Source organism: Rhinopithecus roxellana, chromosome 6 (genome assembly GCF_007565055.1).
Source record: "Rhinopithecus roxellana isolate Shanxi Qingling chromosome 6, ASM756505v1, whole genome shotgun sequence".
NCBI lineage: Eukaryota > Metazoa > Chordata > Mammalia > Primates > Cercopithecidae > Rhinopithecus > Rhinopithecus roxellana.
This window is the reverse complement of record NC_044554.1, coordinates 10,968,470-10,993,487: the sequence shown is the minus strand read 5'-3', so window position 1 is coordinate 10,993,487 and position 25,018 is coordinate 10,968,470. Positions and strand designations below refer to the sequence as shown.

The 25,018-nt window shown below is 43.9% G+C and overlaps 1 protein-coding gene and 1 pseudogene across 4 annotated transcripts in view; both read right to left on the bottom strand.

Moving 5' to 3' along the window:
• The window catches only part of LAMB1 (laminin subunit beta 1), an 85,587-nt gene extending 70,587 nt beyond the window's left edge, over window positions 1-15,000 (bottom strand). The window contains exons 1-5 of one of the 4 annotated variants that reach the window (XM_030931854.1): window positions 14,755-15,000; window positions 14,507-14,629; window positions 13,226-13,401; window positions 10,012-10,147; window positions 6,544-6,617 (exon numbers count right to left, since the gene is read on the bottom strand). In XM_030931854.1, the coding sequence (XP_030787714.1) occupies window positions 6,544-6,617; window positions 10,012-10,147; window positions 13,226-13,401; window positions 14,507-14,543 (423 nt within the window). In that variant the 5' untranslated portion in view covers window positions 14,544-14,629; window positions 14,755-15,000. Of the gene's footprint in view, window positions 1-6,543; window positions 6,618-10,011; window positions 10,148-12,792; window positions 12,874-13,225; window positions 13,402-14,506; window positions 14,630-14,750 lie in introns of those variants that run through there. The other 3 variants (XM_010382437.2, XM_030931855.1, XM_030931856.1) reach the window with 3 other exon arrangements.
• On the bottom strand, window positions 11,449-11,640 carry LOC115898534 (annotated as a pseudogene).
• Window positions 15,001-25,018: the final 10,018 nt, after the last annotated feature.

Genomic DNA, 25,018 nt, shown 5'->3' with positions numbered 1-25,018 from the left:
TTGCCATGCTAACGGACTTATCTTTTTGCAATAAAAAGGGAACACTAAAAAATTTAAGTGGATGAATGAAATGATCATACTGCGCTTTAGAAAAATAACTCTTGTGGTAGAGTTACTGGACATGAACAACACAAAGCACAGGAAAACCAAGTGAAAGAAAAAAGATGAAGGTTTTAACCTGAGAAGTTACAATGTAGATAGAAAGAGATGGGACTGACCACTCTGAAAATTTAGTGACAGAAGACTATATTGAATTACACTTGGTGATCAACGAGACTGCAGCGGAAAAGGCAGAGTGAGGAAAGAAATGCAGGCACCTGCACTTGGGTAGCTAGGTAGATGTGTTGCCAGTGACAACAATGGGCAAGAGGCGTGAAAGCATTTGGTTGTAGGCGAACTAGTCACATGTGCGATGTCCACGTGGAGACACCCATCAGACACTTGGAAAAAGTGGTCTGGCACTCAGCTGCAAGAAGGGAGCTTGAAACATTAATTTGGGAGTCACTGCACACACATAATATTTGAAACCTCCAAGTATATGATGTCTCAAAAAAAAAAAGAAAGAAAAGAAAAGAAAAGAAAAGAAAAAGGAATGGGCAAGATAAAGAGAGTCTAAGTCTGTGCTCCAGAAAAACGTATCAACCAGGGGCTAGACAAGGAAAACAAAGTGGTGCCAGTATCATTCATTACATTATTTACTTTAGCTCTCTATAATTTGGGCTTATTTGTGTTTCTGCAAAAGTCATATGTTGACGACGTAACTCCATACGTCAGGTCACTGTGTGTGGAGATGTGCTCTTTAAAAAGGTAATGAAGGTTAAATGAGGTCATGAGGGTGGGCTCTCATCATATATGACTGGTGTCCTTGTAAGAAGAGATGAGAACACACACATGCACAGAGGGAAGACCGTGTGAAGACAGGGAGAAGACAGCCATCCCAAACCAAGGAGAGAGGCCTCAGCAGAAACCAACCCTGCCAACACCTTACCCTGAGATTTCTAGCCTATGGAACTGTGAGAATATACATTTCTGTTGTTTAAGCCACCCAGTCCTGTGACACTGTGTTACGGCATCCGTAGGAAACCAATGCACCCTCACAACATATTTGTCTGACAAATGAGAAAACTGAGGCTCGGAGACATTGATTTGCTAGTTACAGGCAGAGCTTAGATTCAAATCCATGCCTATCTTCTCCCTCACTGGCTAAAGGCATAGAAGACTGGAAAATGAGTGTCAGAGAGGAAAGAGAAAAAAGGCAGTCTTCTGAAACCAAGGCAGGAGGGAGATTTAGGAGGGTGTGGTGAACAGAGAAAACTGGAAGTAAAAGATGAAGCAGAAAGAGCACTGAAAACAGGCAATCAAGCAAAGGTTTTGACACTGACCAACACAGTGATGCATTTTGGGAATTGGAAGTCACATTACAAGGCAAGAAGATCAAAGGAAAGTTCAGTTGACCTAGAAAACAGAACCTAAATAAAGACACTTACTTCTGAATTAAAATCAATGCTTGACAGAAATTTGGGTGAGAGTTAATGCTGAAAACTAGAAACATGCTAAAGCTTCCTTTAGCCCTCCTTAATAATCCTGCTGGGGTTTTTCTCTGATAAAACATGTCAAGGATAAGAAAATGGACAATTACATTTTGACAGACTCTTTGACTTATTCACTCACTAGCTGCTCAGGTTTTTTTTTCACCTACTCAGGAATATAAGAAAATGATACCATATTCAACTCAAGACAGTATTAGCCTAAGACTTCTAAAATAAGAGAGAAAAATTCCTAAGGACTAACTGAACCATATGTGCCACGTACCATGGCAAACTCCCCGTGAGAACCCGGCTGGGAGGCTTGGGGAGAGTCAGAGAGGGGAAGGTCTGAAAAAGTGTGAAAGCCATTTCTGGCTGTGCTTCCTTCTCCCTCTCTTTTGGAAACTTTTAAGTCCCAAAGGACCATTGACGAGTCATCCAATTTCCTGTGGAGTTAAGAAGTTGCTGGAAACCAGAACAACACATTTTACCTAAAGAATAGAATCCTTTCCATGCTCTCTGCTTAGTCATCAACCTTCTCAGGCCTGCCGTTGCTGCACAGTTGCCTCCGAATTCATAATAAACAAAAGACCTATGAGTTTTTTGTGTCTTTTTGAGATAGAGTCTCGCTCTGTTGCCCAGGCTGGAAGTGCACTAGCACAGTCATAGTTCACTGCAGCCTTGACCTCCTGGGCTCAAGCGATCCTCCAACCTCAACTTCCTGAGTAGCTGGGACTACAGGCATGTGCCACCATGTCTGGCTAATTTTTAAATTTTTTGCAGAGACAAGGTCTTGCTATGCTGCCCAGGCTGGTCTTGAACTCCTGAAGCTCAAGCGATCCTCCCACCTCAGCCCCTCAAGTGTTGGGATTACAGGGATGAGCCACCATGCCCGGCCAAGAGTAATGAGTTTTGAAACATCTAGCAATATAGAAAAACATACTGTGTACATGCTAAATGAGCTTTTGCTAGTCTAAATCTACTTAGCAATTAGCCATCTCTATGGCAAACTTGGGGGAAAAAAATCAACAACCTCAGTTTTCTTCCTGATTTCACTACTGTCAGTAGCTTCACCATCTTCCTAGTTATTTCACTTGACTTTCTAAGTAATTTTTTTTTAAGTGAAAGCAAGTTTATTAAGAAAGTAAAGGAAGAAATATGGCTACTCCATAGGCAGAGCAGCCCTAAGTAATTTTCGATTCAGCCCTTTCCTTCCACTGTTCTGCTTCTAATATTTCTCCACTTCATGGTTCAGCTTTTGATTTTAAAGGATACAAATGACTGCCCCTAGAAAACAGGGGCTCCTCATCTTGGCAATGATCCTCAAAGGCAGTAACAGCAGAGAGTATCAGAGTATGGCAGTGAGTGGACACATGGTATTTGAAAAAGCTTTCTAAGATACAGGACTCCTGGGTTGCAGGAAGAGGCTCCCTCCTACTTGAGAATCACAGCCAGTTTTTGCATTAGCACCAACCCTCCATTAATGTTTCATCAATGCTGACATCAATAGAGCCTTCCAACGTGCCCTTTATTCTTGCCATCCCAGTCCTTGCTTTGTATTTCCTCTTGGGCTACCTTCCTGAAACACAGGTCTCCTTTTCTTGTCAATGGTTCCCTTTTTTTTTTTTTTTTTTGGTATTCATTTTTTTTTTTTTTAAATTAAAGATCCAGAAATCTGGATCTTTAAGACCGGCATAAACAAAAATAAAGCACAAAATAGCATGATAGCTGCAGTTACTAACTGCAAGAATATAGTAAAAAAGAGTCATACTAAATGTTAATGTTTTTGCAACAGAATTATCCCAGTCACCTCAGAGTAAAAAATTTTGGCAAGAAATGATCATTCATTATTAAAAATACGAAAAGAGGCCAGGCGCAGTGGCTCACGCCTGTAATCCCAGCATTTTGGGAGGCAGAGGCAGGTGGATCACCTGAGGTCAGGAGTTCGAGACCAGCCTGAGTAACATGGTGAAGCCCTGTCTCTACTAAAAATAAAAAATTAGCCGGGTGTGGTGGCGCATGCCCATAATCCCAGCTACTCGGGAGGCTGAGGCAGAAGGATCGCTTGAACCTGGGAGGCAGAGGTTGCAGTGAGCCGAGATCGCACCACTGCATTCCAGCCTGGGCAACAGAGTGAGACTCCATCTCAAAAAAAAAAAAAAAAAAAAAAAGAATTTCTAAGATTGATCAGTTGTAACGGCTCCCTTTTTCTTATAAAGTTCACACTCCCTAGCAAGGAGTCAATGCCCTTTGCGTCTAATCTGCTTTTCTACTTTTACTTTACTTTCCTTCTCTCACTACCCCAAACTCGAGGCAAATCTACATAGCATTTGCTGAGCAAACTCTGACCCACTGTCCCAACACCAGTGCCTTGCTCTCAGACTGTTTCCCTCTGGCCATGAATGGCCTTTCTTCCATCTCCTCCCACTGACATCCTGCTCTCCCTTCCTGGTCCAGGTCAAGTGCAGTCCCAGTCCTAGGTTTCTTCTTTATTCCAGGCTAAAATTAATCTCACCCTCCTCCAGGCTAACATACATTGTCTGAACTTCTGCTGTAGTCATTAGCACCTTCTGTCATGTACTGTAAGTTATTTGCAAGTATATCTTTCTCCCCTGGAAGACTGGAAGCTCCTGGAGGGCAGTCACTATGCTATCTTTACAATTTCCCATAAGGCTTAAAGTAGGGTAGTTTCTTACAAACAGAAGATGGTTGAATTCATTTATCCACTATTCTTTCATTCAGTAAACATTTTAGAGCAATTACTATATGCCAAGCATCTGCATTTATAAAGACTTTCAGGTTCCCACTATATGCCAGGCCAGCAAGATTATCTGAATTCCTAGAACAGAAGGGAACAGGCCAGGCGCAGTGGCCAAGCCTGTAATCCCAGAACTTTGGGAGGCCAAGATGGGCAGATTACCTGAGGTCAGGAGTTCGAGACCAGCCTGGCCAACATGGTGAAACCTGTCTCTACCAAAAATACAAAAATTAGCCAGGTGTGGTGGCATGTGCCTATAGTCCCAGCTACTCAGGAGCTTGAGGCAGGAGAATTGCTTAAAACCAGAAGGTGGAGGGTGCAGTGAGCTAAGATTGTACCACTGCACTGCAGCCTGGGCAACAGAGCAAGACTCAGTATTTAAAATACAAAAAACAGAGGGGAACAGGAGACCATCACCATTCTGTCTTATGTCCTATGATGTATTATTCCTCTTCCCATTTGCCAATGAGGAAGTCACAGCTCTGGCCACACATGCCAAGAAGGAGCAGACAGGGATTCATACCCCATGTACCCAGCCCCATAGATGTTGCTTTTCTCACTGGAGCTGGGACCCGAAGGATGAGTTGTTTTCTCGTAAACCAGTGTGATAACTTGTACCTATTCTTTTTCTTGAGATAGGGTCTTACCCTGTTGCCCAGGCTGGAGTGCAGTGGCATGATCTTGGCTCACTGCAACATTTGCCTGCAGGGTTCAAACGATTCTCCTGCCTCAGGCTCCCAAGTAGCTGGGACTACAGGCATGTGCCACCACACCTGGCTAATTTTTGTATTTTTAATAGAGCCGGGGTTTCACCATATTGGCCAGGCTGGTCTTGAACTCCTGACCTCAAGTGATCTGCCTGCCTTGGCCTCCCAAAGTGCTGGGATTACAGGTGTGAGCCACCACACCTGGCCCCAGCTTATAGCCATTCGGCGTGTCTCAGTTCAATCACTGCCCCCGTTTTACCTTCTGCACCTACATGAGTAAGTTCATCTTTCTCCCACTGTATTCACCTGAGTGAGTATTCAACTACAAAACATGTGCCCAAAGGACTTTTGGATCTAGATGAACTCAGAACTATCCATGTATATGAACAGATGCCCTCTGCAAAGGAAAAGGTAGGATCATAAACATTAATAAAGATGATTTAGAGTATTCTTAGGTGTCACATAACTTAAAGGTAACATCCTTAAACGCCGATGAGCACCAGTTTAATCACCAGATCGATTATGTGGTCAATGAAGGGACAAGCGGTTGGTGACAAGGAGTAGTTGATGATTTATTTAGTGAAACCTTCCCCACCACTCTCAATACCAGGTGTCACAGTCACAGTGCCCACCTTCCTGCTCCAGCAGGAACAGCAGGCTCCTGGGGAGTGGGCACGGGGATGAAGGCTCAGGCCTGGGAACTGCACAGCCCAACGTCCCTCCTAGTTGCATTCTGACTCCCACACCCACCCTAGCTCCTTGGCCTCCCACTTTGGTGGCAGAGACAGTGAGATTTTCATGGCTACCTGCCCACATGGTAAATCTATCCTTGGCACCTTTTCCTTTCCTGAGAGGGTGTAGATAAGGTTCCCAACTCCAAATGCAAACTATTCAAAAGTGATTTTTAATCTGAGAAGCAATAAGTAAATTATGGGTTTTCTGTGCGCCAATGTGTACTTTAAGCCATGTGAAGTCTGTCATTTCCAGGCAGCTGCTTAAGAAGAAACAAAGGGACTTTGTACAGAGACATTCCCTAGTTCTGGAGTCATTTTACATCTCTCAAAGAAAAATGATGAGAAAATCCACATTTAAGAAGGCATTACACATTTCTTAAGGAACTGTAAAACTGTTCCCACAAATTTTGCAAAACTTTGAAAACCAAAGAGAATACACTTCCTTTCCAGTTACCAAAGTCAGTATTAAAGCATAAACACACAGGACCAGGGATTTACTTTCCAGATGTTTCACTGCCGTTTGGAAGAGGGTCAACACTGCCTTACTCTATGGGGAAATAAAAAGATACCTAATTAAAAGTTTACAGTTGAATTACCTTAGAATAGAGGCTCTTTCTACTTATTGTCATGAAAATAGAGTATTTGTTAAATGTAGTTATTCATGCTCATGTTTTAAAAACTGCTCAATTACCCCAATTTATGGCAACAATAATATTTAAGTTCCCATTTAGGTCAACTCACATCTGACATCCATTGTGAAAGGGGACATTACACAGCACTCTCATGTGTCATTTGTGAGAAAGTTATGGATTTCTTACCTTGAAAGTCATTATGAGATGAGTAAAATGGAATTCTGCTTCCAAATCCAGTTGGATAGTTACATTTTCCACACCTACGGGAGATTAAAAAACAACAACAACAACAACAAATGAAACTGTAAACAGAAACATCTGTGAATAGTTGAGACTATGTTTTTAAAACTATTTTTATGTTCCCCATAGAAAGTATCCTTGCATTCTACCTTAAGCTGAAGCTGAAACTAAATAATAATCCTGTGGGCTTACTTAGGTGGTAAAGCACAAGTCGAATGATTCTTCAGTTTTCCACAAATCATTCTGGAGTTCAACAGATTGAATCTGCTCACTGGAACAAGACATCTGGCAGAATGCCTCTAGCTGCTGTCAAGAAAGACATCCTTTGCCTAGCCAGAAGTGAAACATCTTCCCAACCCTCTAAGCCATGCTGCTCTCAAAGGAAAAACGGGAGGGCACTTCCTGTGCACAGCAGGGGGTCAGCTGGCAGTCTGATGCACAAGGACACAATCCTCCTCCAGTAGAAACACAAATATTCCTTTTTCTCTATGCAGCAGCAAAGAAAATAAATAAGAGTCTACCACATATGTTAGTTATACTACAACCTAGAAAAACCCATCCCTGATGGGGAAATCTTTGGATGCATTTCCACAATGAAAAACAATGCCAGAAGAAAAACGAGTCGGTCAAATAAACTGGCTCAGAACAAATACTAACATCTTCTCTTTCAGGGGAAAGCCTGAACAAACAAATGAGCCTTTGCACCCTTGCCCCGAGGGTCAATCAGTCTCACTTAAACACGTTAAAAAGGCCACTGGAATTCCAGAGATGGAAAGCACCTCCTCCCTAGTCCCTAGAGCTCTCAAGCCTGCCTGTTCAGCAAGGGAGACTTTCCATGCTTCTTGTGTTTGAGAGAGCTTTTGGGGTCCATCTTCCAGAGCAAAAGAAGTCTTAAATGCGGGAAGACAGGAATGTGTCAGAATGAATCATGTCACAGGCTGGTGTATTTTCAGGAAATCAGGAGGGCCTTTTGAAATAAACTCTCTTGCTGGAAAATCGCCAAGTCAATTGCGGGGGGTGGGGGTGTGGAAAGTGGTCACTAGAACGGATATGAGTTAGCTGGAATGTTAAAAGAAAAACATTATAATCATACTAACTAATCTTATCTAACTTATTAAAAAGAACCACATTACAAAACTACAATGGGCATTTATTTTTGAGTGAAATGTTAGGCAACTGTATGTCTCCCCTCTTCCAGGCTTTTAAAAACCTACAATATTTGTTCAAAATTAAGAGATAACAAAATAATGTAAAGTGCGAAGCAAGACTAGTGCCATTTCTGTAACCTAAAAACATATGCTGCAATGTGTGCGCCAAAAGCACATTCCATTTAGATTTATAACCTGATAAAGCACTACAGGCTTCTTTTATATGGGAAGAAAAATCCAGAAAAAAGAAACAAGGTCATTCTTCTATAGTATATTGGATTTCTGTCAGACCTAGGAATAGATCATCATGATGGGTAAAAATAGTTGTACATTTCAAGCTCGTTTCTGTGCCTGGACACTGATAATTTAACCCTGCCATGTATAAGCACAACTTTGCAAAACACACAGAAAATAGATAAAATCACGTTCATAAAGTCTTCAATTGTGATCAGACAACACAGAGATGATAGGGTATAGTAACAATCAGTTTGACTTTCTAAAGACTAAGTTCCATCAGTCTAATCTCATCTAATTTCTTGTGACAGAGTGACAGAGAACTCAAGCCCCTCTACTGGAAAATCTCTTCTTTCTGGCATCTGGTCTCTTTTGTCCCACAGATTCAAAGTTGTAGAAGTTGATTAACTCGACATAACCAAGACAAATCTTCCTCTAGAACTACAGCACATGATAAACTGTTTCACTGTCTGTTGACTAAAATGGGGACAGTCTCGATCCTAATGTTGAGACATCTTCTTCAAACGGTCTTTCACTGGAAGAATGTAGGAGATCAGGATATGCTCCTAGTCTTTGTCATAAGCTTGCTGCTGTTTCAGAAGTCTTCGGGATGCATTGCAGATTTACAGAAACTTCTCTTTCACACTGAAGTATCAACCAAAATATGCCCCCATAAAAATGAACATGGCTCTAAATGATACATGCTTTCTGATGACCCAGTGAAGTTTGTAACCAGTGAATTGCCAAGGCCAACCAATGAACAAACCAACTCTCCCTAGAAACCAATAGTCTAGAAAATACTGCAATTTAACAGTCAATGATAACCGGGCGTGGTGGTTCACGTCTGTAATCCCAGCACTTTGGGAGGCCAAGGCAGGTGGATCACAAGGTCAGGAGAGCGAGACCATCCTGGCTAACACGGTGAAACCCCGCCTCTGCTAAAAATACAAAAAAATTGGCTGGGCGTGGTAACATGTGCCTGTAATCCCAGCTATTTAGGAGGCTGAGGCGGGAGAATCACTTGAACCCGGGAGGTGGAGGTTGTAGTAAGCTGAGATTGCAGCATTGCATTCCAGCCTGGGTGACAGACAGAGTGAGACTCTGCCTCAAAAATAAACAAACAAACAGTCAATGACAAAGAAATCTATTAAGGGTGTTTGTCTTTACAGAATGATAGATGGCTGCAACGGCATCCAAAGGCTCCCCAGGTATAGGGCATAGAATAAAGAAATCTAGTAGTCTCCAGGCTTTTTAACGACCAGGGTTAGGTTCACTTCTTTGAGGATACTTTCACATTTTTTTGAAAAGAAGATCTAGTGGTACCTTGTTGATTAACAAACACAATAACTCTACCTTTATTCCCCAAATTTCAGCATCCAAGTTCGAAATAAATGTGAAACTCATCTGGGCTTCATGTCACAGCAACAGTAAAATCATATTTGATGAATGTATTAAACCAAATCCCAAATAGCAAAGACAGGAAAAAGGGTGTAATTCATGCAATCACTGGAGGAACCATTTGACTTGGGGTCATATCCAAGTTGACAGAGTCTTTGAAAAATTACATCTTGCTGCTTATTCACAGTGCTATTATTACTATCAAGAAATTTTCTGTAGATGAAGGAAGGCGGTGAGGGGAGGAGTGGGGGCTGTGATTCTGCCCCTTCCTTTGGGATTGATCAAAGTGAAAGATGTTATGCTTTGTGGAAGAATAAGGGCCTGAGATAGTACCCATACCCTCCCCAGACAGCCCCCGGCACACAAGCACTCTCTCCAAAAGCCCCTCAGAATGAGGACTATGAAATGCTCCTTTGGTCTGGCATGAAAGACTGCTTCTTATAGGAAATACATGCTTCAGGAAGGAGGATAAGATTTTACCAAGAGAAGTTAGTGCTCCAGGCAGTCAATCTGTCAGAGGCCATACTTACAGGACAGAGAAGCAAATCATAATTACAAACACCCAAGAACCTGTAAGCTCCACCCAAGTTATCAATCACACTCAATGGAACTTGTCCCCACACCAACCACATACCATTTTCAGATTGCCACCAAATCTTAAGGCGGTTTGGCGCAAATGTAGTGACCACATTTTCAATGAGATGGCTGTCAGGATTCAGGGTCTCATGATAAGGATCTTGGGAATTGCATATGAAGCATTTTTTGTCCTCCTGAAAACAAAGTTGAGTTCATCAGTCTAGAAAGCAACCTCATTAAAAACATTTTTAATTTAAAAAACCCCATCAAGCCCACAGTACAAAAATCAACCTATTAGCTTCAAGAAAAATGAATGTGTGAAAATTGCTTAGGTGATTTGTATCACATATTTCACTTTTAACTTGCTGAGTCTAAAATACTCTTGAAAATAATTTCCTCCTTCCTTGCAAATTCAAGGTCTAAAGTAAAAGAGGGCATTGTTTCCTCAAGCTATTAATCTAACCAAAATCAAATTTCTAGGCTTAAACCTTAATCTCAATAAACAGAGGAGCTTACTCTACAGTAAAATGCAGAGGAGATATTAGAGAATTTTTGCTGACAGAAAGCAAACTAAAAATGAAAGAAAAAAATACAATTCGCTTGGCCTAATTTTCTAAAACCTAAATGAAGCAGAAACCAAGTATTAGGCAGAAGTATTTAGAGAAGCTTTGGGAACCACAGAACAAGACTTCTTCATTTCCACCCTGCCCGGGCAGTGAATCAGTGGTTGGGGCATGCAGGCTAACTTGCAAATTGCTCAGAGTATCTGGGGAAGGGAGGGCCAGACTGCTGGGAGGACCAGACCATGTTGGGACCACTATAATTTGGGACCAGTTCAAAGAACCCCAACATGGTCATGAACTAGGATGAAGATAGACTGTAAGTTTTAGGGTAGCGTTGAATTTCTCTCTTTTTCCTAAAATGGGAGCCAGAGCCACCCGGGCAGTTGGGTTAGGAGAGTTATCTACTTTCTGTGCATTCCGTCAAGGCAAATCATAAACAACAGAGCTTAATAGCTCCCTTTCTACATGGAGCTTTGCTCTGTACCTACATTTTCTGAAATACAGATTATTCTTAAGTCTGAAAATGAGACTAAGACTGAAATATACAAGAGACCCACATGTATGTTACAAACAGCATTTGATTAAGCGTAATATTCTTATAAGGACACAATTAACTGACTGTACTTTTACATTGTATTTCACATTGTATTTAGTTAGTTAGTTATTACCTTCTTCTCAAAAGGATTTGGAGACTGGCAAGGTGTACTGTCTAAAAAACAGAGACCAAAAGCCAGGGATGCATTGGGAGCCTGGATAAAACAAGCTTCCTCTCTCAATCTTGATGCCCACTAGATGTTTGAGAAAAGCACATGTCCAGTCCCTTTCTTTAGGCCCTGCTATCTGTGAAAAGCACTTCACAAATGCATGGCTAATCATATATACCAGAGAGCCTGGCTCCAGTTGCTTTTTTTTTTTTTTTTTTTTTAAGGGAAACTACTAAGACTGCATCCTCTTCCTCTTCCTCTCCCAAAGGAAGAGAAGAATCAAGAAGCAACACCAAGAGCCAGCTTCACACTCAGGAGAGACTGCTGCGCCTCTTTCTTGTGGTTTCTGATGCTCTCCACACATTCAGAGAAACTTCTCCAGTAACAAACTATAGAAATCATCTCTGAGAGGATAGTCTTTCCAGTTGCTTTTAATACAAACAGTCTGATTCTCATTTTGGTCAAAGCTGATTTCAGAATCTGGTGATTCATTTACAGGATGTCCTGGCCTCTCAAGAAAATGTTAGCATAATATTGTAGGTAAAATGTAAATGCTAATATTAGAAAAGTAACATCAACTGCCTTCAATAACTTGTAGTCAAGGAAACTAGTACTGGAGAACAATCACCAGAACTCCAAAAAAAAAAGTTTAAAAAAGTGTAATTACAGCCTCCCTTCTAATCAGGAGGAAGCAGTCTAGACATCTCTGTATAAACCTGGAAGCAAATGAACGGAATCCACTTTACCACATTCCTTTGGTCTAATTTATCAGGTCTCTAGAATGGGCTTTTTGCTTTGTAAAAGTGACTTCATTTTAAGGGATCTGCTGTGCAAACCACACACAATACTCTGTACTCCTTCTGAAGGGCAACTGTACAGGTGGGTGGGCTGACCACATTCTGGGCAATTAGCTTGGAACTTGCCCTGAATGTGAGACTGATACTTTCTGCTTTTGTTAGAGGCCAGAAATATCAGCCTTTTTTTATTTAAAAAATTTTTTGAGACAGGGTCTCCCTTTGTTGATCAAGCTGGAATGCAGTGGCCTGATTATCGCTTACTGCAGCCTCAACCTAATGGGCTCAAGTAATCCTCCCACCTCAGCCTCCCAGATAGCTGGAACCACAGGTGTGGACCACCACGCCCAGCTAAGTTTTTAAAAATTTTTTGTAGAGACAGAGTCTATGTTGTCTAGGCTGGTCTTGAACTCTTGGGCTCCAGTGATCCTCCCACCTCAGCCTCCCTAAGTGCTGGGATTACAGGCGTGAGTCATTTTGCACCCGGCCAGCTTCCTTTTTAAAAATGAAGGAAAAGTGTTCTGATTCTGGATATTTTATACTTTGTGTCTTCTTTTAAAATTACTTTTGAGTTTGTATAAATACGACCCCTGAAATCTAAAATTTGGGCCCTCTTTTAGAAACAGGTAACACCCTGAAATTTCACTGTGGTCTTTCTTTATCAGGGTACCATGGCAATCAGGGCATTGCGTGAAAGCAAGCATCTGATCCTGATATCTAGTTGGGAACAGCACCAAGTGAGGAGAGGAAAACGGATTCGTTCAGTGATTGGAATCACCTTGCAAGACGCCTGTCAGTGCTGGAATCCTCTTTACTCCAGTGAAAATGCGGTTGGGGGCGGGGGCGGAACCCAAGATCACTGGATTTTAAAAAGAGGATAAATCACCTTTAATGCACACTTCCAAAACTAAAGATTAAAACACACACACACACACAATCAGGCCTTTGGAGGCGCTGGGTTGGGGCAGCCAGGACTCGCGGTAGTCCTGCCTTTCCATACTGACCGCGCCAGCAGGAAATGTGTGGCGGATGCAACTGTGCAAACTGAGATGGGGCGAAAGGGTGAGCTACCAGTCTAATCCCGGGACTCCCCGGCTGGCTGCGCTTCCTATCTGGATTGCTGGAAGGATGCGGAGTCCCCAGGGCCTGCCCCTTAGGTCTGGACGGGAGGAGGCGCTAGAAGAGCCTCGAACCCCGCTCTCAGCTCTCACCTGCAAGTGGCTGACGATACAGTAGGGCTCGGGCTTGTGCAGCCCGCACGTCGAGGTCACCGAAAGCCTCTGTGCTCGGCCGATGAGAAGGTCGCCCGTGGCGGGGTAGCAACTGCCTTCGGCGCAGCCGTAGCTGAACTCGGGTTCTTGAGCGCGCACTCGGGCTCCGCACAGGGCTGCGGGAAGGACAGGCGACAGGGTTGGGGGCACACAAGCAGGGAGTAGAGTCCGAACAAAACCAAAAAGCGGGGGCGGGGGAGTGGGTGCGGAGAGAGGGCAGTCCATTCGGAAGAAAGCAAAATGCACAGAAAGGACAATGGAGAGATGAGCGCAGGAGAGGCTGGGAAGGCAGGGACTCGGAAAGGAGGAGGACACGGAAAGAAACCCACACACGTCATCAGGTCTGTCCAGCAGCGAGAGCCTCCCTCCTGGGAAACCCACCGACGCTAGCGCCCACCCTGATCAGCCCCGGGGAGCAGCTCCCACAACAAAGGGTGGATGTATAGACCCTCCACCTAGACGTGCCTGGAGCCCGGCGCAGGGAGGCTGACCCCCCCAAGCGCCACACACCCACGCATGTGAACCCGCGTGCACGCGGCAGCCCACGCATCCTCGGTGTGAGTGTGCGCGTGGAAATCTGTGAGCACGGGGCGCGAGAATGCGTGTGCGTGCACGCGCGAGGGTCACCGGCGCTTCGCTGGGGGCGAGGCGCCGGGTCTCGCGGTGGACGTCGCTTTCCGGAGGTGGGGGAGCCCTGGGGCTCTGGAGTGGTTTCAAAGCTTCGCCATTCCAGGGAAGCGCCAGGTCCAGCTGTTTCTGGTGCCATGCGGAGACAAACAGAGATGGGTAATTAAAGCCACATGGCCCCCATCTGTTCCCAGAATGAAGCCTCCGCTCAGCTCAGGCACTTTCCTGGGCAATGGATTTTTGGAGAGCCCTCCTCAGTCACTACCCCCAACCCCAGGGAACCTGCCCTCCGCGGTGGGGAAACCCAGGGTGAACCGGCCGAGGGTGCAAAACCCTGAGCGGGGGCCGCGGGAGCCCGCAGGGGCCGGGGCTTGGGCGCAGAGCCCGGGGGATGCGGGGCCCGCGGCACTCAGCGTGCGCCGTCTCCAGCCACCACCTAAGCAAGGGCGGTGGCGTTTAATCCTAGGGGCGTCATTTCCATCCAGTCCCTCTCCCAAGCCCCCAGTCTCCCTCGAAGGTGAGCAAACAGCTTTTGGGTTTTCCTTCCCCATGCCCAAGTCCATCCGCCTCCCCGCACGGTTTCCACGGAATTACCTAAGAAACTGAAAGCTAACACCTGGAGAAGACCCATGCTGGCTCCCTGCAGCCACGGGGACACGGTAGAGGAGTGGAGAAGACGCCCGCCGAGCCGCCTGCCCTTTCTTCCCGTCTTCCTTTCTATAGAGGTGAAAAGGAGGGGAAAAAAGGCAAATGTGCAAAGAGAGTAGAGGCGCCCTTCCATTTCCTGTCGCTCCCACGGAAGCGGGGGGTGGGCTGGAAAGGGGGAAAAATCGCGCACCCACTTTGTTCTCCTCAACCGGCGACGCGAGCGCTCGCCACGCTCCTGGCAGCCCCCGAGCCCAAAGAAGGGAATTAGAAAGTTTAGCCTTGGGAGGAACAGAGGGAGGCGCCTCTGCTCATGCGCACACGGAGAGCCGGGGCTGAAGGGGCGGGCGGCCGCAACTCTGTGAGGACTGGGTGAGGTCCCGGTCCCACCCCCCGGGGCGCCTCTTTTGTTTGAAAGCAGTGTCTGCGATCGCTGCGGGGCTGGGGCGCTTCCCAGTCCCAGCGCGGGTCCGCCCCGGGGTGCGCGCCCCAGAACGGCGAGCGACGGGGCCGTCCAGCGAGGGGGGCGGATGCGTGAGGGCGTCTCCGAGGTGGGTGTTCAAGTCGCCCAGCCAGGGGGCCGGCGGGACCTACCGCGGACTCGCGCATTTACGTTCGCAAGAAGTGAATCACCAAACGTGCTCACGGCTAAAACTGTTGTGCAGTGCGCTCGGGGAAGGCGGATTAACCCTTTAGAAACAGGGTCGACCTGTCATGTTTGTTCTTTAGAAAGTGACACTTCCTTTCCGCCCCTAGTATCCAAGAGCTTGGGATGGGCGCGACTTCTACAGTGTCTTCCTAGGAAGGAGGGGAAGCGCTGTGCGCCCTGCAATTCTTTGCGCACACATTTATTCAGGACCTCTCTGTAGTCCCTGTTACCCAGGTGGTCACGGCATTGAATTGAACGGCTAGTTCTGTTTTTAAAAAATCTGCTTCCAACATGGTGAAACCCCGTCCTGCTAAAACTACAAAAATTAGCTGGGCGTGGTGGCGGGTGCCTGTAATCCCAGCTACTCGGGAGGCTGAAGCAGGAAAATCGCTTGAACCTGAGAGAAGGAGGTTGCAGTGAGCCGGATCGCGCCATTGCACTCCAGCCTGGGCGACAAGAGCAAAACTACGTCTCAAAAATAAATAAATAAAATAAAATAAAATAAAATCTTCCTGCCTGTATCCAGATGATGGTTTTAACTCAGGTAATTCCTCAAATGACACTATTATTGTTACTGGCTCCCTTTCCCATCTCGCCGTGGAAGAGTTGACACAGCCAGGAAGTGAAGTCTTTCATGGGAGGCACTTCCCCACAACGCATCTCGACGATCCTCCACGGTGTGCAAATGGTGAGGTCGGGAGAGGGCCTCTAAAGAAGGGTCTCTAACAACACAGTGTAACCTGCCTGGTGAAATTAGGGGTACATAGAAGCTCACCATCTTCTAGGGGTTGGAGAGGGAACAGAGGTTGGTGACGGGACACCACCACCCATTCTGCTACCCTTAGCAATGGACACAGTCAAAACTTGGAGTCCTGCTCTGGGCAAATGTGGCTGGAATTCAGGGAGTATAGTTAGTTGTTAGTCCAGTCAGGAGACTTGGCATGTTTTCTAGTCATCTCAGGGAGAAGAGTTTAAGCGGCTAGCTGGTCAGTTTTTAACTTAACTGCCACGAAATAAGGCCCAGAGAAGTTTAATCATTAGACCATAGAGTCAGCTGCTTTACGAGTTTGTAAGCCTGCACGAGTCAGAGGCAGGCAGGAGCCTGGGGTCTAGGTGAGTGAGGCATTAATTATTCACCAAATCAGCGCTTGCCCTGCTACAGCCTGGGGAGGTTTTGCCTCTACTGAGGCTTAGGATCCTCTGCACCGACTGGGTAGCCTGAGAACACCGAGAAAGCCCTTGCTGTTGGGAGGCTGTAGAATTGCAATGGAGGGTCTTCAGGGCTTAATTAAAAGAAAAATATTAAAAGGCAAATGTCTTTTCTTCCTGTTGAGCTTTTAATACCCTGGGCCAGAGTTTCGTATTTTCATGTGCACACACTGCAAGCATCTTTCAGCTCCTTTTCTTTCTTGAGCCTAGCCTCTGCTCTCACAGCAGCCGAGCCCTCCTTTGCTACCTGTCCCTGGTCAGCGTCCTCTCCCATTGCAAAAGGTCATTTACCTTCAGCACTGTTCAGAAGCCTGCTTGCTCTCCCGATCACCTCACTTGCAGTAGTAAACTGAACACTACTGAGAGAATTCAGTTTTTAAAATTTTGCCTGTATACGTGCAGGGGGAGGAGTGTGTGTAACACTCAGCTTCCGACCACTTCATCTGAATTTGTCTACCTCCCCTTCCACCTTTATCTTTTGTGCTTCTCTCCCAGAAGTATGCCCTCCTCTCATCTACGAGTTCAGTGCTCTCATATACTTGCTCAGTCTCCTCCTGTTTTAGGTAAAAACAACACAAACCCTGCATTGCATGGAATCAAAGCTTGAGCTCTGGAGATTTGCTCATGGAATCAAAGATTGAGCTAAGGAGAAAAGAGTTTCAAGAGGGAGATCTGAAGCATAAGCCACAGAGATAAAATAAGATCACAGTGGGAAAATGTCCATTGCATTCAGCAGTTAGCAAGTCAAGGGCGGCAGGCACGGTGGCTGGTGTCTGTAAGGGGCATGAGGCGGGTGGATCACGAGGTCAGCAGTTCAAGACCAATCTGTGCAACATAGTGAAACCTGTCTCTACTAAAAATACAAAAATTAGACAGGCGTGGTGGCAGGGGCCTGTAGTCCCAGCTACTCGGGAGCTGAGGCAGGAGAATCGCTTGAAACTGGGAGGCGGAGATTGCAGTGAGCCAAGATTGCACCATTGCACTCCAGCAGTGGAGATGGAAGCCACACTGCCATGGAATGGAGGAGGAACTTGGGGAAAGCAGAGAATAAGGGCAAACTGTACTTTCAAGAACCTGAGTTATGAAGCCAAAGGAAGGATTGAGCAAATCTCAGGGTCTGTTCAATCAAAGCTTGAGCTTTGATTCCATGCTCCTGCTCTAGGCAAATGTGGCTGGAATGAGGGATAAATACTCTACACTCCCTCTCCTTCCTTTGGCTTCATAGCTCAGGTTCTTGAAATTATAGTTTGCTCTTATTCTCTGCTTTCCCCAAGTTCCTCTTCCATTCCATGGCAGTGTGGCTTCCATCCCACCACTGTTCTTGGTAAGTGCCCTTGACTTTCTAATTGCTGAATGCAATGGACATTTTCCCACTGTGATCTTATTTGATCTCTTTGTGGCTTATGCTTCAGATGATCACACCCTCCTTCTTGAGACTCCTTTCTCCTTAGCTTCCAGGACATAATTCCAGAATTTTCCCACAAGGCTTTGACCCCTTCTCTCCCATTTATCTTGCCCTTCTCTGATCCCTTAAACACTGGTGCTACCAAAGGTTCTGTCCTCTTTTCTGCTCCCTCTACTCATCCATATCCAGGGGTGCATCACTTGGACTCTCCGCAACCTCCAATTCCCATCTCTCTAGCTTGTACCTCCCTTGGAATTTACATACCATTTCTAACAGGCCATTGAATATCTCTACCTCAATGATCCATAGGTACGTGAAATTCATCTGTGGCAAAACTGAAATCTCTCCACCCAGCTCTCCTAGAACAAAATGTCTTCTTTCTTCTGTTTCCCATTTCAATTATTGGCACCATAATCCACCCCTTAGCTCAAGACGGAGACTTGGGAACAGGACTGGCTGCATGATTAGCAGGGCACAAATGTGGAGCCCCTCTATTGTTATTAAGGTAAAGACAGTGAAAGAGTATTAAACGTAGCGTGGGACTCTCCTGAGTGGGGTGGTGGTGGGGGTGGTGGTGGCTGTGCAGTTGCACAAATTACACACCCCTGAAGCCAGCCTAGCCTGGGAATCTTGGACATCTCTCACTCCTTCATTCCCTCCCCTCCCCATCACCAGGTCCTGTCATTTCTACTTGCCTAGCAGCTAACCAGCACGTCCCCTTGCTCCAACCTCATTGCCCTCCCTTAGAGTTCAGTCTGAATGCCTGCCAGAGCCCCCTGACAGGTGTTCCTACTTCCAGACTCTTCCTCTCTTCAGTCTAAACCTTCCTAATACCCACAGAACGATTTTTTTCAGAGTCAAAACCTTGATCATGTCATTCCCTTATTCAAAAGCCTTCAATGGCTCTCCTTTGCTCCTTCCCTGTACATGACATAATTTATTCCTTCATGACTTTCACTACATGGGTCCTCCTTGACCTTGTCAACTTAGTGAACTACTGCACACCTTTGAAGACTCCTCTTAAACATGACTTTCTCCATGAGCCTCTCTCTCTTCCTTGTAAAAGCCTGTTACAGCATATGTAACATAATGCTCTAACTATTTGTTTATGCCCTTATCTCCCCCAATAGACAGCAAGACAAGGACAAGTATTGTGTAACATTCGTTTTTGCATTAATGTTGCCTTGCATAAGATGAGGCACATTACAGGTGCTCAATAGGTGTTTCTCGAATGAAAGTAAATGAAGACTAGTCTCCATGTTTTAAAACCTTCCTTAAATCTTAAATGTCCACTTTTTTCTACCTTAATATGAATTTCTAGCCAAAGAGAAAAAGAAATACCACCGCTTGACTTAATTTCAGGAATACTTCCAAGTTTCACTCACAAATTCTTCTCGTCTATTATATTTCATACAATTTCCTCTGATTTCTGAAGATGTTACAAGTTGAGGAGGAATGAATCTCTTCTGTTAGCCTGTCCAGGGCTTCGCTCTGGCTGTCGACACAGCTGTCTCTTGTCTGTCATTTGTACTAACCTGGCACTACCTGCTTTAGCATAAAGCAGTCTTTACCAGAGAATCCTGCAGCAGTTTAAATGGCAGATGGGACTGCAAATTGCTGGCTGTTCTGTCTCAAAGAATGTGTGACAGTTATGTCCTTGCAGCATTTATTATTTTCGTTTGAAAACAAAACAAGAACTGCTTTCAAGGTCACCTTCACTTTCACACAGTCTTAGAACACCACGTGTATGTCTCCTTTGAAATCCTGATTGACAGTAAAACAAGGATGCTACATTCTAGGCTTCGATCTTTGGGTCCTGAAATGTGGCTATTTAAATAATATTATTCTCATGAAAAATACTAGATTTTTCTGTTTTGAAAATTAGATTTAAGTGCATTTTGTGAGATTCAGAATTGATCTAGAAAAGTAAATTCAATGATGAATAAGTTTCAGGTCAAATGTCATGCTATACTTCATATATATATATATGTCTTTTAGTAGAACAGTAATTTGTAGTTTTGTTTTATTGTCCTTGTTCCCAGAAGTTCTTTGAAGGCAGAGACTGTCTTTTATTAGACTTTGGATTCCCATCAGTTGGCAGAGTTTCTAGTATATTATAGACACTCAATATCTGCTTGTTGGATAAATAAAATTGAGTAACCTTCTTTACAATTGTTAAGGGAACACACAGGGGACGTTATTACTACCCTCTGTAATAGGAAAACCATCAGGGCCTGAAACCAGGCAGGGAGTTACAGCATTTTAAGCCTCGGACCATATAATACAAACAGTAGTTTGGGCTTGCATTAACATTCATCCTCCCTTCATCTGGTAACATTACCTGGATTTTCCTTGAGGGACTAGTCCTCTCCCATTTTCAGCTTACTTGATTTGGATGGGGCTAATCGCCCCATGAGCTCCAGGCTATTCAGTGCATTTCAGTCTTCTTCTTTCTAGTGAGTGGTTCAGAGATGGATATGAAACTCACATATTCTAGTTAAGGTGACTCTGGGATTTTTGTTGGAATTCCTGGGAAAAAACAAACAAAACAAAACAAAAAACAAAAAACACCTATTTCCCCCCCTGGACTTGGAGTTATGTGGATGTCAGCCTGGAACTGGTAGAGGCTGCTTGAGACTGGAGCCAACATAAAGGAAAGAAGAACTGAGGGAACCAGAGGGTGGATCCCTAAAGAACACTTTGGAGTATCTTGATCCAGCTATACCTGAAACCAGTACACTTTACCTTAGTCAATACATTTTTCTAGACATGTAGCATGAGAGAAACCTAAACTTTTGTTGTTTTTAGCCTGAAATTTAGGAGGCTTTTAAAAAACTGCAGCATATTGACTGGTGCAGGCAGGACTTTATCAACACTGTCTTAAAAATGATCATTTGTTGGCTGGGCGCGATGACTCACACCTGTAATCCCACCACTTTGGGAGACTGAGACAGGTGGATCGCCTGAGCTCAGGAGTTCAAGAACACCCTGGGCAACATAGTGAAATCCTGTCTCTACTAAAATACAAAAAATTAGTCGGGTGTGGTGGCATGCGCCTGTAGTCCCAGCTACTCGGGAGGCTGAGGCACGAGGAGAATCATTTGAGCCCCGGAGGTGGAGACTGCAGTGAGCCAAGATCACACCACTGCATTTCAGCTTGGGCTACAGAGCGAGACTCCATCTCAATAAAATAAAATAAAATAAAATAAAATAAAATAAAATAAAATAAAATAAAGTAAAATAAAATAAATGGTCATTTGTCTATTCTTAAGTATCTGAAAAGAGATCACAAACGAGAGCACTCAAATCTATATTTGTTTGAGGACAGTCACTAAAATAGGTGCAAGAAAGCCTCATTCAAGCTCTTTACAGGCTTTCTGCAAGACTGCATACCCACTGCATTTCACCTCCCAAGAAGGTGGCAGGATCCGATAGAAGAAAGGGTACCGCTTTATTTCTACCCATCTATGCCCATAAATTCCAAATCTTTTTTAAAAAGAGTTTGAATCTATATTTAACGGGAATGCCTAAATGGGGCAAGTTGTTCTCAGTTCACTCTTGTATATGAATTTTGGCACCTGGTTGCTAACCTCACACCTTAAAAATGAGTAGGAGAGAGATTAATGTCTGAGTTAGTGCTAGAGAGCCATAGGAAAGCTCTTTTAAAGAAAGTTTTATCAGATCCATAATGAGAGTAACTTAAATGTAGTCAAGTAAATGCCTTAAGACTTGAATACTAGTCATGAACCCAAGCTTTGTTTTTCTGGCACATTCATTTTTACCTCCATTCATGAGTGAATCACTATGTTTACTGAAAAACACTGATGCCAAATTGAGTAGACAGCTAACACTCAGTGGGAGATATTTATACCATATCAGAAAAACTTTTCCTAATTAAAACTCAGTTCATCTCTTACAGGAATCCACCTGAAATTGTACTTTAAAGATTATTTTGAAATTTGTATTACAGCTGATGGTACTTTCCAGCTTTTAAGGATGCTGAAATTCAGTAAAACCTAGAGGAAAAAACAAAAAGACTGTTTTCCAAATATTTCAATTTTTTAGTCTTCCTTTACTCTGCTTTTTATCTAGGCTCTGTCATTCTCTCTTTGAAAGGTCAAGTTCTGCTTTCAGTGAGTCCCTGAAATCCCCACCACACCTCCCTGTGAGTTCCTAATCCTGTGCCTGGCACACAGTCAGTACTCAGGAAATGCTTTCTAAATGAAAAAGTGCTGCTTATTTCACCTATATTTTGAAGTTAGTACAGTTCAGGCAATATCTCTGTATGAGAGGATCAGAGTGATAGGTTTGTAGCAATAGAGTAGACTATCTCATAGTTCTGGGTTGTTAATTATTACCTAGGGTGATCTAGGAAACAATTCATTTAGCAAGTTAAACACTCTACTACTATTCATGGCTTGGACAAAAAGTGAATCCTAATTTTAAATGCAGTATTTTTAGCCTGGGAAGATGGGGAAGATGGATCTTTGCTATGAGCACGTTTCAGAAGTGATAAAAATGCTAGTAAAAGCCATCTCCTCTCTCAAATAGAAGTGGTCTTGCCTCCTCTCTCCAACCGCACTGCCCTTGGCCTTCTAGATTAATTAGCTCTACAGTTGCAGTTCCTCTAAAAGAAAAAGCCTGCTCTTCTGGAAAGAGAGCATTTATTTCATCATAGCTGCTACGCTTGCTGCTACTAAGGCTGCTAATCAGATTTGTGAAGGCCAGCCCACCCAGAGCTGAGTGCTGCGTTTTTATCACATCAGAAACAAGTCAGCACTCAGTCTCACTCCAGGATTAGGTTCTATTTCAAATATTGGGCTGTTTGCCAGGCAAAGAGGCTGTAGGATGTGTTTGTTCTCTGCAGCATGGCTAATGAAATGCCAGTGTTAGCCTCCAGTCTAGTAAGGATCTGGGAGTAAATTATTTCTCAGTGATCCTATTTGGAAATCATGAACTGTGGGGCTGACAATCCAGCCATCTATGCAGAGGACTTCTTAATCCTGTTGGTGATAGACGCCATTATTTGGTTGACCTTTGACTTTGCGAGCTCCACCCATCTTCCTAATTAGTACCTTTTGAAAGCCTTATCAGCAACATAACTCTCATTCTTTTTTTTTTTTTTTTTTTTTTTTGAGACAAGTCTCGCTCTTGTCCCCCAGGCTGATGTGCAATGGCATGATCTTAGCTCACTGCAATCTCCACCTCCCAGGTTCAGGCGATTCTCCTGTCTCAGCCTCCCAAATAGCTGGGATTACAGGTACCCGCCACCACGCCTGGCTAATTTTTGTATTTTTAGTAGAGACGGGGTTTCACCATGTTGGCCAGGCTAGTCTTGAACTCCTGACCTCAGGTGATCCGCCTGCCTCAGCCTCCCAAAGTGCTCAGATTACAGGCGTGAGCCACCGCACTCGGCCTACTCTCATTCTTTAGCAAGCAATTCTTGAGACCTATTATGGGCCAAGCACTGCTGCATACTAATCATTGTCTACATCTTAAATGTATATGCTATTGGTAAAATAAGGGTTAAAAAACATAATTTCTAATTTTCTATTTCTATAAACATATAAACATATATTTATATAAACACATATGAATAAAGTTCTAGAAGGAGGCATAGCAAATAATTTCTAATTTTCTATTTCTATAAACAAAATATAAACACATTTATATAAACACATATGAATAAAGTTCTAGAAGGAAGCATAGCAAATGTTAATATAATTTCTAATTTTCTATTTCTATAAACAAAATATAAACACGTTTCTTTTTTTTTTTTCTTTTTTTTTTTTTGAGACAGCGTCTCACTCTGTCGCCTAGGCTGGAGTGCAGTGGCACGATCTCGACTCACTGCAAGCTCCACCTCCCAGGTTCACACCATTCTCCTGCCTCATCCTCCCAAGTAGCTGGGACTAAAGGCGCCGGCCACCACACCCAGCTAATTTTTTGTATTTTTAGTAGAGACAGGGTTTCACCATGTTAGCTAGGATGGTCTCGATCTCCTGATGTAGTGGAGCCACCGCGCCCAGCCCAGCCAAATATAAACACATATTTCTTTTTTTTTTTTTTTTGAGACGGAGTCTCGCTCTGTCGCCCAGGCTGGAGTGCAGTGGCCGGATCTCAGCTCACTGCAAGCTCCGCCTCCCGGGTTCACGCCATTCTCCTGCCTCAGCCTCCCGAGTAGCTGGGACTACAGGCGCCCCCCACCTCGCCCGGCTAGATTTTTGTATTTTTTTTAGTAGAGACGGGGTTTCACCGTGTTAGCCAGGATGGTCTCGATCTCCTGACCTCGTGATCCGCCCGTCTCGGCCTCCCAAAGTGCTGGGATTACAGGCTTGAGCCACCGCGCCCGGCCATAAACACATATTTTCTAAAACACATATGAATAAAGTTCTAGAAGGAGGCATAGCAAATGATAACATAATTTCTAATTTTCTATAAACAAAATATAAACACATATTTATACAAACACATGAATAAAGTTCTAGGAGACTAGCAAATTATAATAATTTCTAATTTTCTATTTCTATAAACAAAATATAAACACAAAACCACATATGAATAAAGTTCTAGAAGGAGGCATAGCAAATGATAACAGGGGGTACTTTATGGGATACATGGACTGTATTTGGGATGGGGGTTAAAGGGTACTCTTGCCTTATCTGTATTTTTTTAAACGAGGAAAATGTATTTGTCTATACTTGGTAATAATTAAACACACACAAAAATTCTAACAAAAATCTGTTTTGAAGTATAAATGTTTGTTATGCCTTGAAGAAAGTAGACTATAAATGTTGATGAAGTCTGGGTTGTTTCTTTGAAATACAAATGTAAAAGTCTATAGAATTAAAACTCACCGTTTATTCAGTCACTAATGAATTTACTGAATGGCAAGGCAAGCTCTTAAATTGGGATCATAGTGAGTTACATCACATCTGTGTGCTTCAGCTTCCTTATCTGTGAAACAAGTACAAAGTTCACATGCCTTTAGTCAGCATATAGGCTCTTAGTCAGCAATCTGGCCCTTATATAATCTCTCTTTTGTCTCCACATTCTCAGTTTATCAGCCTCCCCTCCCACTCTAAATATACTCACCATTTGCAAAAACCAAACCCAATTTTTTGGCTCCTACAGCTCCTTCTATCTGGAATGCTTTCTCCTTCTCTGCCAAGCCAGTGTTTATGGATGTTCACAGCCC